Source organism: Labrus bergylta, chromosome 18 (assembly GCF_963930695.1).
Source record: "Labrus bergylta chromosome 18, fLabBer1.1, whole genome shotgun sequence".
Lineage (NCBI taxonomy): Eukaryota > Metazoa > Chordata > Actinopteri > Labriformes > Labridae > Labrus > Labrus bergylta.
The window spans coordinates 3,822,201-3,842,505 of NC_089212.1; the positions used below are offsets into that span (position 1 = coordinate 3,822,201).

At 40.1% G+C, this 20,305-nt stretch overlaps 1 protein-coding gene across 1 annotated transcript in view; it reads right to left on the reverse strand.

Moving 5' to 3' along the window:
- Window positions 1–8,252: 8,252 nt before the first annotated feature.
- LOC109989743 (leucine-rich repeat and fibronectin type-III domain-containing protein 2) overlaps window positions 8,253–20,305 on the reverse strand; it is a 152,168-nt gene continuing 140,115 nt past the window's right edge. Inside the window, exons 5-6 of the mRNA XM_029278829.2 lie at window positions 17,813–19,209; window positions 8,253–13,175 (exon numbers count right to left, since the gene is read on the reverse strand). Of these exons, the coding sequence (XP_029134662.1) occupies window positions 12,191–13,175; window positions 17,813–19,188 (2,361 nt within the window). The 5' untranslated portion in view covers window positions 19,189–19,209 and the 3' untranslated portion in view covers window positions 8,253–12,190. The remainder of the gene's footprint in view (window positions 13,176–17,812; window positions 19,210–20,305) is intronic.

The following is a 20,305-nucleotide window of genomic DNA, read 5'->3' on the forward strand; positions in this document are numbered from 1 at the left end:
ATGCATCACGCCGTGCTTCAGATGTCACACTGAGCGACATTATGCTGTGCTCACTGTTTGAGCTACAGCTCAGACACGAATCAATACATAACATTGCTTTCTCTTCAAAATCAAGCCTTGGTAAATGTTTATTTTTCATGTTCCCACTTCTAGTCGGGCAGCTTTGTCTCTTTTAGTTTTGGAATATTCCCCAAATTCTTTAGATGATCCATTGACTTGTGCTTAGATATACTGGAACACAGTGCAACATACATTTGTTACAATATATATCTTTCTAATATTGTTAATATTGTTTCTAGCACTGAGATTTATTCATCTTAGAAAATGTGATAGTAAGGCAGGCTTGGACTTTGGCTATTTCTTTGAGGCAGGACAGCTGATGCTGTTCAGTAAGCATCCATGCAGAGGGTACTCTTTAAAGGGTTTCAAAAAGTTCTGAACGAGACATCTTATTTCAAAAATGACGGCTGCCACTGCTGCTTGCTGCTCAGATGCACGGCAGATCATGTAGTATTTAGGAGTCCATCTGGTGACACATTGATTTATTAGTCTTTCTTTCTTCAAGCCAAGGAGGTCCTGCTTTTTCTCCTGGGAGGCAGCTGTCCAATGCAGACCTTACAAAAAGAATCATTTATTTCACCTCCATCCTATTGCGCACTGCCAGGTTTAGAGTATGGGCCAAACAGGGTACATTAATGAGCCCTTAATTGTGAATGGCGTTTACATAGTTCAGAGCGTTGTCTGTGGTATCGGCTGTGACTGCTTCTCGAGGAATATCGAAGTCATCTGGCATGCCTCCAATGCTTCCTGCAACATGGACAGCTGTGTGGCTTCCTCTCAGCTCCTCAGTGCACAGAACATAATTATCATGTTCCCATGCGTCAGAAACAGAGTGAGCCGTGACTGTCAGGTAAGCACGAGTGGCCAGTGATGTCCACTCGTCTGTGGTAAGAGAGGGAATCTTATCTTTTAATATAGTCTTTATGCTTTCCTGTGTGGCATCAAAAAGTTTTACAATGTGACTCAAGATAGTGGTGAGGTATGGATTTGTGTATCTTGGCTCCAGTTCCATCTTTACATCCTGAAACAACACCAATACACCAGCAATATTACCGGTTATGGCCTTTTTCCGAGATTCCTGGCAAGCGGCCGGCCAAAAATAGGCAGTCATACTGGGTTGAACACTTCCTTTTCATCTAGATTGTAGAATTCAAAATACTCCCACATAGCACTTCTCATATATTTTCACGTTGTGATTATCCGCTCAGGATGCCGCTCAGAGGCTTGCACACGTCCTCCATTTTAATAGAAAAAACAACTTAACTTTCTCGATTAACTGAGGTCAAAAGTGCATGCAACAGTCCAGTTATGGTGAGAGACTTATCGGTACAAAAACTAGAAGTTTACAACTGTGTTTTTTCAGTCTCGTAAAAACACATTTGTATATTTCATATGTAAAATAACACAAAGTATTTGCTAGTCTGTCTCCCTCCTCCCCTCTAACAATCAGCTAACTGAGGTCCTCGATCAAGTGATGTGATTGGTCATTGGGTCTCTTTTTAAAAACTTGTCTCTCATCCGATCATATCTTTCTACTCCTGTAAGAAGTGAACAACCAAAACAGAGTTAACCCTGAAGTTTCCCCGCTAAATGCAAACCCTGCTTCGTAGTACAGGCCCCTGGTGAATAGCACCCCCATGTTATGATCAGGATCATTTTTTTTTATATTGTGACTCCATAAGTTTAAAGAGTCTTACGATCCAGTTATGATTCCAGAGGCCAGAATTTAATTTTAACATCTTTTGGGTACTCTCAGTTATACAAAAATCTGAAAGCATCGTCAGGTCTGTGATCAGAAAAATTTAAGTTGATTTGGAATGTGAACTACTGCAATATGGAAAACTTAAAGATAAGAAGATTGAACACAGAAATCCTTGATTTTTTTTTTCAATGTACTGCATGTTTACTGATAAGACTACCTGCCAGGGTGGTGTGATGTTTTAGCTGTGTGAAGATAAGAGTTTTTGCAAGTTTCCTCTAGCTGGGGCTCATAGGACGGAGCTATCGACTGCAGACAGAGGGGATTTCAGTGCCAAGTCTCCCATCATATATTGGGTGAACAAAAGGTCAGAAGTCTTGCAGTAGTCCTTGAGTTTGGACGAGAAGTTGGAGGTGCTGAAAGAAAAATCGATGGAGGTGGAAAGGTGTTGATGCAAGATGAGGCACGCGGTGATTGGATATTTGAAAACTCAACGTCTCCCTGAAGGTGAAGAGTTAGCTGAGGTTATTCTCAGTTATTTCCCTCAACATACTTGTGATATCATGGAGGTAATGCTCAAGTCAGATTAATCTTTAAGTTTAAGTTTTTTTGCAACATACTCTTCAGTTTAACTTTATTGATTATATTTTAAAGTGATGGTTGGAACCCTTTTGTTTCAAGTAACTATGCAGAATAAGGCTTTACTACAATTGTCACCTTAGCAGGACGTTTGTTAAAAAGAGACCCACTGACCAATCACATCACTTGTTCGAGGAGCTCTGTGAGCTGATTGTTAGAGTGGAGGAGGAAGACAGACAAATACTTTGTCTTTCCCATGTTATTTTACTGATGAATTATGCAAATAACAAGATGAAAATATCTGAGAAGCGCTGTCGCCAACAAGGAAAAAACTGCGGTCCCACCTGATGGCTTCCAACCCACGAGGCGGCGGAGAAGGCACCACAGTTTAGTGGTGGAAAGTCAAGTGTTCAACCTGTATTTTTTCGACCTGCCCCTTGCCAGAATCTCGGAAGAAGGCCATAACCGGTGATGTTGCACCTCGGGCAGTTATAACATAACTACCCAACATTTAAAGCCTCTTTTGAGTCACTTGAAAGGGGCTACATAAATCCATCCACATCCATCCATCCATCCATCCATCCATTTTCTCCACTTGTCCGAGGTTGGGTCACGATGGCAGCATGCTCAGTACAGTAAGTCAGCCCAGACTTCCCTCTCCCCAGCAACGTTTTCCAGCTCCTCCTGGGGGATTCCGAGGTGTTCCCAGGCTAGACGTGATATATAATCCCTCCAAAATAGTGTGATCCTATACCCACATTCTTCACTCTAGGTTTCAGCTTTTACCCTCTGGGAGAAGACTCAGGGTCCTTCAGACCCGGCTGAAACGCTAAAACCATTCATTTGTGCCAATGTCCGTTAATATTCTAAATAACAGGTAATGTAGGATGTGACCAGGCGCTGTGCAATATGCCAATATGTTACAGCTGCAAGAAGGGGTTTTTATGTATATGTGGAATTGTTACTTGAAATGCTCTATTTTATTTGTTATTCTCTTGTAACTCCAGGACAGAGTCCAAGAAAAAATTACCCTTGGAGAGTATATCTTATCTTATCAGCGAACTCTGGGTCGACCCAGGGGTCGCCTCCCAGTTGGGTATGCCTAGAAAACCTCCAATGGAGGCGTCCAGAAGGCATCCTCACCAGAGGTCCAAACAACCTCAACTGGCTCCTTTGGATGCGAAGGAGTAGCGGTTCTACTTCGAGACTACATAAATCCAATCTATTAGAATTTTCTTTATATATTATAAAAATGCTTCTTAAAATATGAAAAACTAGTTAACGAACTATGATACATTTTCATTACTACTGAACAAGGGCTTGTCTGTCTCAGGAAATGTTTTCAGTATTATTCTGTAATATTCTGGTCATGTGATTACATGTGTTTCATTGCATTCGGGCACATTCTTACACTATCCAGCAGGTATCACTTAATTGCTTGTTTCGTTGATGGACGAGTGACAGCTGACGTAATACTCATTAACTCCCAAGTGAGAGGAATCGAATTCTGAGACAAGACATAATCAACTCTGGCAGGCTCAAATCTCTCTCCAAAACCAGCTGTAAAACTTTTAACAGACTTGTTTTTCCAGCAAGGAAACTTTGTCAAGGAAATAAACAAACCCAATACTGGAGACATTATTATTAATGAGGTTATTAATATGTCATTCTGGGAATAAAGGATCCCCAAATAAAGTGGTGATGAGGCTGCAGAAGCAGACAAAGTTCACTTTCAAAAAGCTCTCTGTAATGGACACCCACTTTTATGGAGAAAATGAGAGTCCCCCCATGCAAACTTTTTGTCCTAACCTCCAAAGCAGTCTATTTTCCTTTCATGAATAGACAAAATACCCTGCTGCAGGTCTTGTTCAGGCAAAAAAAAAAAAGATGATGAATAGCTGCTGTGTGTGGCTACTAGTGTGTGAATTCTGCATAAAAGTAACCACAGAAAAAGTACTTCAGAAGAGCTAAAAGGGGTCATTGCCCTGCAAAACAAAACTTTGTTGTAGTTTTTGGAGAGAAAAAAACGCTGACAGTGAAGGTTAGAGATGAGAGACGAGTAGGATAATTGGTATGAACGTCCCCGGAAGGCATCGCCGTCCAAAATAACGATGATGCTCAAGAAGTGTAGCGTTCTTTTCCTGTTTGCATCAAACATGTGTTGTTAACAAAGAAGTTTTTATTTTCATTTTGTACGAGCAGACAAGAAATCAAACCAGTAATTCCATTCAAGTGACAGCACTGAAGCTGGATGTGTTGGCTGGAGTGTAAGAGTCCTGTCAAATCTGTTTCCTCATGCCAAATGTAGAGTTTAGGGTACATTTATTTCTCTTTGAATAATCTCCTGATTCAGATGGAAACAACTTTCAGGTTTTCATCACAGCTGATGGGTCGGCTGATCAACCCTGATTGAAATAGATCAACCATTGTAAGGTATTTATAGTTACCAGAGGATATTATCTCATTGGGTGATCCCCTGATCTTTCCACTGATAATGGCGGTTTAGTTTGCAGTGATTTATCTCAACAACTAATCGGTGGATTGTTGTTAACGTTGGCCTTCGTTTTTACAGCTTGAGATTAAATTACTTTGACAATTTTGTACAGAAATCCTTGAAAAATGTCATCTACCTCAGTTTATTGTCAGATATCTATAAAACAGATTTTTTGGTAGCTTGTCATTAGCAGCAGTATAAGCATGCAAAAGAGCCAAAGAATGATTAACATGGCAAACCTTATAATTGTTAGCATTAAGATTACTCAGTTTAAAGTAGTACTTTGCCTTCATACTGCACAGGCCATTTACTGAGAGCAACAAGTTAATGTGACTTTCATGACCTCACCCTCTGCTAATTGTGGATAACAGATGTTCAAGCCTTCTTTTTTGCGATTGCCATATTGTTGTCTTCGAGCCAGAAGTGACATTATTTTTGCTAGAGGGTTGGGATTGAGGGGAGGAAGAGGTTAGGAAACATTCAGTTATCAGCTCACAACAGTGCTAATGTAGCTAAAAAGAAACATTACAGAAAATCCTACCAAAGAAGAGATAAACCTGTTATTGTGGAGACAAACAAAAAACAATATAAAAAGAATCACAGCAGCACCTGGCCAATGTTCTCGGGGGGGGGGGGGGGGGGGGGGCATAGTTTCTCAAAGATGGACCAGGATGTTAATCTTAAATTGTTAGCTTAATGCTAACATATAGCCTACCAGAAAATACCATTATCTGGTTAACAGAATTAGCATTACAATCAAATAATTCAAATTTAGGAAACAATCTGTTTTACTTACCATATCTACAACAATATATTCATTTCTAATACAGGAATATACTGCATTAACTCTGGAGATCAGCTTTAAAAAGTGTTGATTTGTCATGCTAGGTACTCTGATCTACCTTAAAAACCAGTCTGTGCTCTGATCCAGTGACTCTGCATGACTTGCTCTTTTTGTCTCAGGTCAAGTCAGGAATGTATCCCTCTGCTATCTACTTTTGGGTGGAGGTGTGTGAGAGGTTCGTGTGCGCATTTCTTCTGCACCCATCGCAGCTCCTCGCTCTTTTATTGAAGAGGAGCAAATTTACATGTGCATCTTTATAACAGGAGTCCGTGGAGGCAATTTTTTTCACCAGTCAGTGACTTTAGACACGTAGAACCTTTAAAATCTTAAATTTCTGTTGCATGATTATCCTTTTCATTCCATACCAACATAATAGTGCCCTTGCCCTTTTAAAATGGTACATTTTTGTATTTTAATCAGTTGAGGTCTGTCTGTCTGTTTGTGGGGAGAGGTTGGGTGGCAACCTAGCCCCCTCAGTGGGCCAGTTGCCACTTATTTTTCTACGTTTTCATGATGTAAGTTGTCTGTAAATCCACGCCTTACCGTTTAACCATAGACATAAACTTGTAAGGAAAATATTCACTGAGGGTCGAGGGTCATTTTCAAATGTGTTTCCTACAATCACACCTCTTTCTTTATCTTGCTTTTCCTCCATATGGTCTTTTTTCCTCCACATGATCTCGCCTTTCTTTTCCAATATGTACAAAGAAGATGTCGATATGGAGAAGCATGTAATTTATTTTTTCCGTCAACAGAAATTCCCAGCAATCTCTCACTGATTTCCTATACCTCGTTCAGTCGCTGATGTTTTTGTTCAGCTGACAACATTAAGCTTTTTAAAGTAGTATTTCCTCACACACAGGCTTCCTCCTGTGCAACAAATGCACACCTGCAGTTTTGAAAGTGGCTTCTTTTTTAAACAATTTTCCAAGTTCAGTGGCGGGGAACAATTTTTTTTTTCTTTTTTTTTTTGCACTCCATTGCTTTCCAGACACAACCAGCTCCACCCCGGGTCCTATTCAGCTGCAGAGAAGTCCAATCATTGTGTTCCCTTGCTGATAATTTGGGACAGAAAAACGTCTCCCAACTGTTCTATCTGATTCTCTTGGGAGGATTTCAGTGCTATTACAGTGACAGGGACTTATTAGTGAGTGACCTGCTGATGTTTAAGCAGAACAAGTGCTGATATGTCTGTGCGCATATTCCACCGATTAAACAAGTAAAGCAGACTTCATTAGCCGGATGGGAAACCAAAGATAGAAGGCAACTACAGTTTAACATTCAGTGAAGTTGGACGCTCATCCAGCCACACAGACAAACAGACAATACAATAAAACCACACATTATCAACCCACGCAGGACAACAAACTTTGTAAACAGTGTGACAGCAATGGCCTGCCGTTCATACAGTACGATAACCAAGCAGACACGGCGGTCTACAACACATGCAGCCACAAACAAAAGACCAGCATCTCAGCATAATCTCAAATAATGATGAAACAACTTACCAATGAAGTTTTCATCAGCACTGTTGCTTTCCTGCAGCTAGCTGGGTGCTCCTCCTAACATCTTTATTTGCTTGGCTAGTAGCGTTTAGGTTAGTGGAGCTAGCAATGGGAGGAGACTTGCCAGGTTGAGTTGTCAATAAGAAAACTTTTTTATTTAGTTTTTTACACTTTTAATGTTACGAAAAACAGCGAGGTAAACAGAAATAAAGCAGACACATGACTAGGTTTTTAAAACTCCAGACAGCAGCGGGGGCCCAGCAAAGGGGGTGCTAAGAGGTGGAATCAATGACATTACAAACATGCCTGGTGCTGTTTGCTGCCGAAGTTGAGAACCCCCTTGGCAGTGGAGGGGGGCCCCTCTCTGCTCTACAAAATACATTGTGTGTCTTAATTGCGACAAAAGAAAAGAGAGACTCAGACCTAGTCAAACTAACTTTATTCGAAAATTTAACTAAATAACAAAATGCATGTTAAATTTGGCTCAAAGTGGGCCCGGGGCGGCCGCACCTTCTGCCCCCACACTCGCTCCACTACTGGGTGTTACCTTTAGATTATTTTTGCTTTGATATGAATATTGTTTGTAGTATTTAGCCCGATAATAACTACATTTCTACAGCCAGCAGTCTTGTTCCCTCTGAGGCCTAAGCAGGTGCATATCGTTGTCTTATCATGCACCATTGGTCCTTATGGGGATTATTTTTTACCTTGTGCTGCCCTAAGCACCTTTCCTGACAGATTATATAAATGAAAGCCTTATTATTGGCTCTGGCCAGGAGCTGCATGTACTGGTTATTTGTAATAAGGGCAGCTGGGGTGAATCAGCAGCCACTGGCCTGATTACAGCAGCTGGACCTCAGGAGGAAAACCTTTGGCTCATGGACGGTAAACAAAGCAGCAAGTTAGAAAGGCGACTCAGTTAGCCGCTTTGTATGTTGAGATTGAAAGAGTCAGCTCAGGCTTAGAAAGATGAGTGCCAAAAATGCAATTAGTGATGTAATATAAGACACATGGAATAGTAACAGGTGTGTCTGTGAGATGCAGAAAGAAAATAAAACACAAAACAACCAGTTTGGTTCATAGGAATAAATCAGTATTTTATAATCTTTTGTAGCAAAATGATTTCACACAGAAACAGGTTTTTTTTCCGTCTTTTTTTTTTGTCCTAGAACCTCTGGTGAGAATCATGACTATGTTGAGTACACACTTAAAATGTATTCTCAGTTAGCAGACTGCAAGAGGATATAACATTATGTCCAAAGAAGAGGAAGCAGGTTAAAGGGTCAGTTCACCCAAAAGACAAAAAAAGAAAGGTTTTCTCATTTATAACCAGTGTTGTCTATAGATGCAGATATTTGGCTCTATTTACCCGGGAGATGAGACATCCCTCTTCAACATGTTGGTACAATGGAGCAGATATTGTAGATTAAAATTTGATATACATCAAAAACACAAAAAAGTTATTTACCAGCTGACCAAATTCTGATAATGAAAAGAGATTGCTAAGAATGTAAAAAACAATTTTAATACCATGAAAATGTAGCAGTTAACTATGCGCTGGGATGCTGTGCGCATGTCTAAAGGCTGAACCACGCCCACTCACTCAACTGTCAATAACTGCTACAACCTGACAATTGAATGTTCATCTGACTGCTCTATTGGATCTGTTAAACGATACATCTTTAAGCCACCAGAGCCAGAATCAGATTCCAAACCTGAGGACACTGATGTTCCTGAGAGTCTACCTATTTTGTCTCAGTCTGCAACAAGACCTGTTCCCCATGTAAGCAAGTTAGCTTATCAGTGTATAACATAAGCCTGTTACTCAGAAGTATGAAGGCATTGCTAGCTAGAAAAACTGCAGACTGTAATGTTAAAACTTGTAGTGACTTGTGATCGAGCGGCAGAACAGAAGATGATAGAGTGCTCACTGCTTTAATATCGTTGCAGCACTAACGGGGTTGGATTATGCAAACAAGCTCTAGGGCACCATGAAGCCCCCCTTTATCTCCACCCCTAAAAAACTGAACCTATAAGTGATGACAATGTTCTTATGCTTTTCACGGACTTTATTATCCTAATAATCTCCAGGTTTCTGGACACATTTCTGAAATTTCCTTGAAAGACCAGCTTCAATTTGACTTTAGCCAATATTAAATTATCACAAGTGCACCTTCAGAAAAGATGTTGAATTAAACACTGTCTAAAATACTCTATTACCAGTTTAATACTGTCTCCTGCTTATAGTCTTCTGAGAGGTCCTTTAATGAACTTCATATGACTTTACAGTTGGATACTATTCAGTGAATAATTCTGATAAAAATAATAAAAAAACTGTGCATGTTTTGGGGATTCTGTAGAAGCATTGACCACCATTCAAAGATTGGGTTTTATGTGTGAAATCACCCATTAAATGACATTGATAGTGATCGTAATTTCAGTTATTATTGTTAATGTGATTTCTGGAAATCCATTGAGGGAAACATAAAGTCCAGCATACTGTAATGTTGATGATATTCTATATTCATTTCACAAATCCCTTGAATATTCAAACCAATTATGAGATAGTATGTCTCCATTATTTTTGACTTTTCTTTCCCAGTCTGCAAATGACCACCTGAACCATTATAAACTAATGTTCCATAACAGCTTGGTACTTTAACCAAACATTACTCAAGGGCTTATTAGTGACTGTTTTCAGTTGTGGATAATTATACATTTTGCAGCAATCATGTAATCATAAACCACTACAGCTTCCATTTAGTTGGTAAAGAGGGAACATCACCAGCCCAAGGTTGTGAGTCAGGACAATCTAGGATTAAGATATTTATCTGCTTTGGATACACATCACCCTTGGTATTGACTCAATTTGTTGTTTGATTTGGACGATTCATGGAATTTGTCAACAATGAGAAGAACAGAAAATATCACTGGACTTATGGTTTAAGGCACACATTGACACAAAAATCATGTACATCCAATATCACTTTAATTTCTTAAAAAAATAATACAGTAAAAGATAATATTTAGAAAGCAAATCCACCAAATATGGTAAAGGTAGAAAACTCATGGCAGGGTTTCTACAAACCTGGGGAAAAAGACATCAAGAGTATCTAGATGGCCAGAAACACCAAAGGTAAGTCAGAAAATATGTGTTTTCTAGTGTTTGTGAACTGACCCTTTCAAACTGCCATTTCTCCACTTGTATAATGTTGAATCCCATTCCAGTGAGCCAACTTACAATGACCAAGTTGGTACACCACAGTAAAGCACCTTCCCACTGTTTGCTTCACATGAACATAAAAGTACTACTGCACAATTTTCTGCCCTTTACATTCTCACCCAGAAATTTTACAAAAAGAAATGCCAATATACAGAACATTACACCTAGGGAAGAAGAACATAATAAAAAATGATGACCAGCTCACATTTTGAAATGCAGCAGAGGCTCAAGATATTGAGAAAGGCATCAAAATAGGTATGGATGTATCTGTTAATTGTGGGCAGTTATTTGAATAGCCACTATTTTAAAGTATCCTCTTGCAATGTACAGCTCTGAATAAAAGTAAATGAAACAATAAATGGTTCCCTTGATGAATCAGTTAGAATAAGACATAAACCAACATTTTTTTTTGTGCAATTGGATGAAATACATTGCCAAAGATTTTGCCAATCAGTGATGGTTTGGGCCTTAAAAAGTTCTCCTTCTGTAATTCTCGGCCCTCTCCCACTACTGTTCTCTGCTAAACAGCTCAATGACCTTTATCATGCTCATAGACTTCAATTTGGACTCATTACATAACCAGGCTAAGTGAGTAATTCTAATACTCTCTTGTTTGTGTTACCTCATGAGAATTACAGCCGAATAATCCAACCTTCTATGAGTTGAAGCAAACTGAGTATGTGGGCTTGTTGGATTTCAAAGCCTATTCCAATCAGGAGACTGTAATATGTGTTGATTGCATCTGAAACCATACCCTGCGGTAAACACTGTGTTTACATTAACGGCCTATTCGCCAACAGGGACCATTGTCAACAGCGTTAACCAATGGGGAGAGTATGAAAGCATTCATGAAGACATTGAGTCAAAGCAGAACGTCAACCTGAGCAGGGGAATGTTGGGTTGAATTGGTTGTAGACTAAATAATTATTTGAAGCATTTGCAAATGGGCACATAACTTTGTGTCTCGGGCTGTTTGTGGTCCATACTTTGCATTTGGGTTAATCTGCATTCTTTTATACATGACCTCATAGGATACATAACCTGAGGTAGAAATACAAGACTGGCTTGCTGTGGTTCTATGTTGCTGATAACTAGAGCATAGGGCATTACCAAAAAAAAAAAAAAAGGTTTGATTTGTGATTAATTGAAATCCCACTGTTGTATAATGTGAAATGGCTGCACATGAAAGAATGGCATCTCTGTGTGAACAACTAAAACCTCTGAAGAGCTGTGCCTCTACCTGCTGATGAATCACCTCAAATAATAAATAGTAAAAATGATAGAAAAACTTGTGAAAAATAAAAATGACTTTTGTTTCTATTGGCCCCTCCAGTCCTTCTCTCTACTGTTGCAGTAGTCCCATGTCACGCTGAGGGTCCAAGACATTGTGATGCACATATACTTCACGACAGCTGCAGTTAATCCTCTTGGCATTCAGTTCTCACGATATAGACATATTAAATCCACTTCTTTCTTCCGTCTTCCCTTTTCAGAGATACTCACATGTGCCCTGTGGATAAGGAATGATTCCCATCAGCATAATTCAAGATTCTATGTTCTTTTGAATCCAGACAGTATTTTAAATACTTCAAGAGACTGTCAAATACTTGAGATCATTGCCAGGAATCTTTAGAGATGGGTGTCTTTTCTTACATAGTTGCTTACACAGTTTTCACATGGAGTACATTCATGCCGTACCCAAAGGCAGATTCCCTCAGGGATATCTCATCTATACTCAAGTTCTTGACATAGATTCATCATATGTCCATTGATCTCACAGTTGGACTCAAACTGTGCTTTCCATAACCCACTCAGAGCTCTCGAATGGGGGCTTCTCGTCCTCACTGTCATCATACTGCAGCAGCATGCCATTCACAGATAGACTGCGCTTAGTCCAGATGTTGCTTATCCTGCGAGGGTGGCTGCTGCGACACTGTGCAGCCCCGACATGACCCATGTCAAACGAGTGGCTCCTCTTGGGCTTACCCTCCTGGGGCAGCCCAAGTAAACGTCCAAGCATGGTGGTAGACTCAGCCCTCCCAAGTAGGGGTTCTTTATCAGACGGGGGCGCCACAGCCACCGTCGTCATAGCAGTAGAAGTGGAGGAAGGTCCAGAGGCCCCTTGGTGTTCCCTCACTACCCCTCGCAGCTCCAGTGAGGTGAAGGCCCCTAATAGGTTGTCCAGGTTTGGTCGTGCTTTTGCGCCGTGCCTCCTGAACTTGCTGCTGGGCAACGTGCTGCATTCACTGCCCTGCATGCTGTAGCGGTCATTAGCCTTCCTGCCTGTGTGGCTGTCTAATGAGTTAGAAGAGGAAGAGGATGAAGAGAGACTACTCTGGAGGGATCCACACTTAAACTCTACCATTTCCTCACGCATGACCACCACAGTGGACTTGACCTGTGGTGGGGCACCATTGAACCTGTTCAATCCCCCATTGGTCTGCGAGTATGTGTTGCTCACAGAGGGTAATTTATTAGTCTGGATGCCACTGGTCACCTTGTACCGCACCATTAGTATAATGATGAACACCAGCAGCGTGGCAACAATAATGCCACCAATGACCAGGATCATGGTGCCACCCAGGAAGCCACTGTGGAGAGACTGGCACTGTGGGTAGTCCTCCGTGGTGATGAACTGGACACAGCCAACTATATTGGTGGCAGTGAGGGTGGTGGCTGTGTCATCCCAGATGGCCAACACACACAGGTCATACTGCATTCCTGGGACAAGATTTGTGACTACAAAAGCTCTGTTAGTCATTGATATCATCCTGAAAAGAGACAGAAGCACATAAAGGAACACCATTAAAATCAGAATCCTTGCTATGGGAGTTCAAGACAAGGCTAGAGAACTTTAGGATGAAACGCAACACTGGATTAATCTGTTATGCTGCTGGAAGATAAAAAAAAGAAAGAAAATGAATGCTAAGTAGCTATTTATATGCACAGAGTATTTCAGAAAAATGACTTCATTGGTCCTATTATAACACATTTGATATGCATGAAGCAATAGTAATGAGATAAGTATTCAATGGCCAAATTTGTTTTGGCCAAATGAAATTACTTGTACATTCCATTTAACTTGCATTAAATTGTTTTAACTCTGTTATCATTCCAGATGTTTGAATACGACTGATTCCCTCAGCGTCACTCTTTTTGACTGAACTGAAAGTCAATGCTTCAGTAGCTTAATTTCAAAGAAGTGTTTGCAATTATTTTGCTGCAGGAACTTTGTGTTATGTATACACACATTAATTTATATTGGTCCAACTCAACTAGTCTTTTTAGACAGCAGGGAAAACACCAAAGCTGGCTTATGAGGCCAATGATAAGATCTAAAAGTCCTTGATAATGTCATTTTAACATGTATTTCTGTATGTCTTTTATTATGACTATCAATCACATCCTGTAGATGTCAAGTGAAAAAAAAAGATAAAGTTCATGTGTCAGGGATGGAGCCTGACTTTTTTGAGTGGGGCGACCAAACTGGGGCATTGACCTAAGGGAAGGCATGACTCCACAAATCACAACTACTGTAACTCCTAACATTTTACATTTGAAATAGTCCTACACTACAAATACACAGACCTTAAAAATAACTAAAATGTGTTATATTCCTGTGTACTATATATTCAAACTTTAAAAAAGTAACACAAGCAGGGAACTGGTAGCCTAGTGGTTAGTTTGCACATAGTACTTTCTGACTCTATCCATTGTCCTGTCTTTACGATAAAGGCATAAAAGCCCCAAAATAAACCTTAACAAATAGTTTACACATCTGAGTGGCAACATATACATCTTTTTGACTTACTTCTTTAAGGACTAGCAAGCCTGAGCATTAGATCTGCCTCTAATAAGGCAAAAAGCAGTATATAGTTTAGAATTTTGGGGTGACCAAATTGGATTTCAAGGGTGACCCCTGCTGACCCCCTGGATCAACCCCTGTGACTTGTCATTCCTTAAAGTCATTTTAGGCATTTTGTTTAATGGGGAAAAGGCTAAGCTATTAAAAATTTACTCTTCAAAACATAAATCTAGACTTTCATGACATGCAGTGCTTGACTGGTCTAACCAGGCTGCCACTGTTGAAACATCTGTTACTGTAAACAGACAGCATCTCATTATGTCAGAGTAAAACATCACAGAGATGTCAAACTAAACAGGACCATTTGCAAACACTTTGTAGACACATTATATAATCATTACAGTCCAAGAACCAAGATTGGTCTGAATGGGCTGTTAGTGCTTTCTCACGGGGTAAAGAGTGAGTAAAGAGAGGTAAAGAGTGAGTAAAGAGAGTTGGCTTTTGAAGAAAGGTTTGCAGATATCCTTTCACTTTTAGAACCTCACATCTACTAAAGCTATTCAACAGGTTCTTTCTTTACACAGCAATCTAGGCTTTGTCTCAATGATTAAACGCAAGGCATTGCAAGGCAATAGTCTAGTATAATTGGTATATACATTACATGGATGTAGCTCCAGTTTTATTTGTATGTTTATAGCTTGTTGTACCACTTTATCATAAAGTAAATAACGTGATAATGTGGGGAGAGTAAATGTTACCGATATGTTGGCCTTTTTAAGTTGAGCACGGATCACAACATAGGTTGACCTTTTTCTCCAAGAGTAAGAAACTGTTTTGGGGCTCTTCATACCTTTATTGAGATAGGACAGTGGACAGAGCCAGAAACAGGGGAGAGAGAAAATGGGGAATGACATCCGGATAAGGAGCCACAGATCGGATTAGACCTGGGCCACCTGCTTTCAGGACAAAGTCCTCTGTACATTGTGGATGCAAACCAGCAGCTAGGCTATCAGTGCACCAAGATCCTTGTTTTTCTTTTTTTTTTAACCAAAACCAAATTCTCCCTCATGATGCAGCCCTGTCCTGAGATATCCCAGTTACAGGTGTGAAATGGTGCTGTAAGGTGATGATGGAAACAAGTTGGAGTTGGAGAAAGGAGGTTGGGACTATTTTAATGAAGTTTTTTCAGATCGTAGAAGTTGTAGAATAACATTCTGAACCTCATGAGCATAAACAAGCACTTTTAGTGTTCATAACTCTGAGAAGGCGCACCTGCCCCTGTGGATTATGTAGAAGCAGTTGCAGCCCATTTTCCAGCTGCTGACTGAGGTGATAAAAATGAGCCATTCCAAAAACTTTCTGTGTCAAAAATACAAGAAATAAAAAAATAGGGCCCAGGTTTAAAAACAGTGGTAATCCCTGAAGGCACAAGCCATAAAACAAGGCGTAACAATCAATTGCTGTTACAAGCAGTGCAGCATGTGGGTAGAAAATGGCCCTTTAAGACTCTTAACCCTACTTATAAAGTTGTATATAAATAGATTCCTCAGTGATCCATGCATTGTTGGCTCACTTTTTTTCCCTAGAGTTCAAGCTTCCACAGCTTTAATCCCCCACGGATCCCAGACACTAGTGAGGGTGTGGTTCCTATTATTCATCATTAATTGCCTTTTTTTTATAACTGGGAAGAAGCTGCGTTGGCTCACATGTTTGAGAGAACTCACACATTCTTTCTCCTCCGCCTCGTGGCTCTGATTGATTTTTAATCATGGCATTGACTGAGTGCGGGCAAGGCTCTGGAAAACTGTGTCAGCCAGCTGGAGGATCACAGTAGGTGTGCATGTGCAAGCAATGAAGTCATATCAATATTAATTCAAAAGCAGTGGTAGGCCTCTCTTTACTTGTTATCTCTCCCTTTCAGCTCCGAATTTTCATCTGAAGTGAAAAAGGACTACACACGAGTAATTGTATAAGCGCTCATACATATATTGCTTTGGGTAATTTTTCCGCTCTATATTATCTTTTTTCTCTATGCACTCATTATGGTTCATAAATCCCTTTAACAAGGATAAAAAGGCTATTAGCCAAATGAGAAAGTAAAAACACGATAGGGATAAAACATTTTGCAGGTAATTGATGTCTCAAAGGTGTCAAGACAATCACAAGTGTATTATATTGGTTTATAGTAAGGGCTCTAGGCTGATAGCGAAATCAGGAATGTAATTAAAATAATCAATTTCAAGGGAATTAAAACAACTGCTACAAATCGACGAATGACTGAAGAAATGCAGTTTAGAAAGGACATATAAGAGTGTCCGTGCAATTTTGTAGACATTAGAGAAACCTCAAAAGAGCCATTTACAAGAAATTCAAACAATTCCACCTTTGTTTACATCACTGGATAAAAGATACAGAATATTTTAATTATTCTCTTTTCTCTGTATGACAAACTGCTTTATTGTGTGCATGCAAGGAAATCAGATAAACACCTTTACTATTGAACGTGTAAGGCTGGCGAGTTGCATTCAGTGTGTGAACAAAATAAAATCTCTCTTCAATACTTTCTACTGTTCTGATCGCAACTGTCCATGTTCCCTGTTGATAACATGGCTTTTGCCTTCCCATATCCATCAATTACCTTTCATTCAACAGCTATGTATTTTATAGAACTATTGCACAAATATGTTCTATTTCTTTGGTTATTGCCAGAGAAGCCTGACATTGACACGATAGTGATGTCACTAATATCCAATGCAGGCCACTTTACCAATTTTCCCTGATGGTGTAATTACTATCTTTAGCATGCTAAACATTTCCCTGCAGTTCGATGGGTGTGTTTAAGTGCTCTGAGCTTTTGGAGTCCATGGTGCTACTGAATTTGAAAGGAGCCTGAAGTAGTGTCTAAGATAAATGCGTGAAAATATGTAACAGCTTTCAGCTAAAAATGTGTCCTTCTGTGAGGACTTAGAAATGGAACTTCTTATTTGTTCTTAAAGTAAAATTTTGTATATTTGGTTATTTTTTTAATATATTAATTCAATGATTAACAGCAGAGTTATTGTCTGTCTCTAATTCAGAGCTTGTGTTTGAATGTCACTACTTCAACTGTCTCTCATACTGTATTATATGGGGAATTGATTTCACGGAGCCAAAGATCTCCAGCTGAAGTCTCCTAGCTTACACTTTATGGACTTGAGCAATTTAGGAAGGATACATATAAATGAGGGTCTATAATCCTTTTTATTTCTAATTAATACTTCAGTGCAATGATTTCTTACCCACTTTTCCTTAAAAAAAGAAGAAAATTGCACACAATGTTCATTCTTTTGGTGAAAGCAATTATCATTCAAGGGGGGGAGGGGTGGGAAGTCTCAAGAAGGATTAAGAAAAAATGAATGTTGATCTCTGAGTAACACTTTAGAGAAAATGAATGTCTCAAGCACTCAACCTGCAAACAATTAGCAACAATTAGCAATTGACTCAGGAAGCTGAGCAGTGAGTATTTGAAGTTACAGATTACACCTCGGGCTTAATTCAACAATTTGACCCATAAAGGTCCAGGCCCCTATTTGGATTTAATAGAGTTTCATTAATCATTCTTACCTGTAAATGAGGACCTCATCCTCAGAACAATTGTACTGAAGCTGATACATTTTGACCTTTGGAGTTGCTTTGCTAACGGTCCACTTAACCATAGCAGAGACAGCAGTCACTTCTGATACAGACACCACCTTCTCCGGCAGAGGTTTAGGCTCCCCTTTGCTGATCTTGGTAGAGCTAGTTATGTCCGAAAGCCCTGATTTGGACTGTGTGGTACGGTTTGTACCATTACCCAGATGTGGAAGTTGAATGATTGAGAGCTCTATGGAGGCTGTAGATTCCCCAGCGGCATTAGCAGCTATGCAAGTAAACGTACCATAATCCTTAGATGTGGTTATTGTAATGTCCAGGGTTCCATTCTCATATACTGTTGCTCGGGAGGAGTTGCTGATCAAACGGTCATCAGGAGCAACCCAATGCACCATCGGCATTGGATCACCAACTGCTTTGCAACGCAAGCTTGCTGTTTGGCCTTCCAGTACAAGTAACTTGTGTGTATGTTGAGTGATTAAAGGGGGCTCACAAACGAACTCTTCCTCCCGAACAGACCAAAAGTAGCGGCCTTTTAGACTGGCAGGAGAAGCACAGGTTTCCATATCATCCTCACGCTCCAGCCTTCGGAGCCAAAGCACTTCACAGTTGCAGTGCAAAGGGTTGCCACCAAAGCTAAGAGACAGCGGAGGAAGATAAGGAGTGCTCAAAACTACATTACTCTGGGAGCGCCCAAAGATGGGATCTGGAGGGAGCTTCTGCAGACGGTTAGAGGTGAGGTCCAATCGGGCAAGTTTCTCCAAATCTGTAAAAGTTCCCTCTGAAATGAAGGCGATGAGGTTATGATCCAAACTCATCTGATGGAGGTTGACCATCTTACGAACGGCTTCCCAAGGCACACTGCGTAAGTTGTTATATGACAAATCCAGGTCCTCTAACGTCAGTAACAAGTCGTCAAAGGCTGCATTGTTGATTTGATTCAGTTGATTGTTGTTGAGGATGAGGTGTTGCAGATTGATCAGCCCTCGAAGGTCATCAGGTCCGAGCTCAGTCAACCGGTTACTGTCAAGGTGCAGCGATCTCAGGGTCTCCAGGTCAATGAAAGAAAAAGGCTGGATGTTGCCGATGGTGTTGCGGGACAAGGTGAGATCTACGAGGCCCGTCATGTTGGCAAAGTCCTGAGTGGAGATCTTGAGGATAAAGTTTCCTCCAAGGCGCAGCTCCACAGTTCGCCGGTCGATGTCCGGTGGGACAAAGAGCAGGCCTTTGGAAGGGCACAGAGTCCCCAGAGATTCTGAGAGGTTCTGGCAGACACAGTATTTGGGACATGCATGGACCATTGTAACTGTGGTTCCCAGAAGCAGGAGACTGATGACCACTTTGTCCATGTTAGTTCATACAATGGGGACCTGAAAAACAAACAAACAAAAAATACCACCAGTTAGAATTCAAGTTAATGATCAGTTGAGACTTGGTATTCTCATTTATCGTACCCTTGGTTTCCACAAAATGTTCAGTTGCATAAGATGCATCATAATTATGCATTTTTACAATATTTACATCGCAAACACTTTATTAAGGTTCACCTCACATTCAAAGAAAATGTTCACCAACTTATCCGCACATCCCCAAAAACAGTAATGTGTGGAGGAGCCTCCATTAACACTGGCATGATTAAATTCCACCTTGGCCTCAGACAATGTAGGCCAAATTTACTCATTTGATGAGCTGGTCTGATTGTCATCCTTGAAGATTTTTCCCATTAAAAATCCCCCCTTATAATATTCATATGCATGTATTTTGCAATGCAAAGAAGGTGGGAGAAATCACATGAGGATTTTCTCCATGAAGCCCAGATTAAACTGTGCTAAGGAGTTATTTTTAATATCGCACATGCTTATACAGTAAGCTGTCATTACAGATCTGGTGTTATGGAAAGTAGTTCAACTGTAGGGAACATGTATATGCAGTACATCATGGAAAAGGTATAGGATTTATAGGAAGAACAACAGCATCCGCCATATGTATCTCTATTATTTCCTTACATTATTTGCACCCTTTCCCATACCTGCACTGTTTGGAGAAAAGATTATGTGGTTTGGAAAAAAACAAACATATTCCACAAGCCGCAGGTGTTAGTCGTCATAGTTGGCCAATGAAATCAGCACAGATCCATGAACATCTTTACAGCCTTCACACCTGGCTGACTCCTCTGAATGGATGGCCACACATGGCTTCATCCAACGAGCGTTTTATTCCCCAAGACATTTGTATCATTAATTCCTAATACTCAAACCTTAAAAAAAATCAATTCCAATCATCTTTTTTTTTGGCCAGCAGTATTTCCAAATGGAAATCTCTGCCTTGTGGTCTCCCGTCTTCTCACTTTAACTATGGGGAGGGACAAGTCTAATGTTTATCTGTCATCTATATTTGTAATGCTGTCCTTCATTATCATATATCTTTGATATGGTGCTTGCAGCATGAGGACTCTTTATCTTTTAC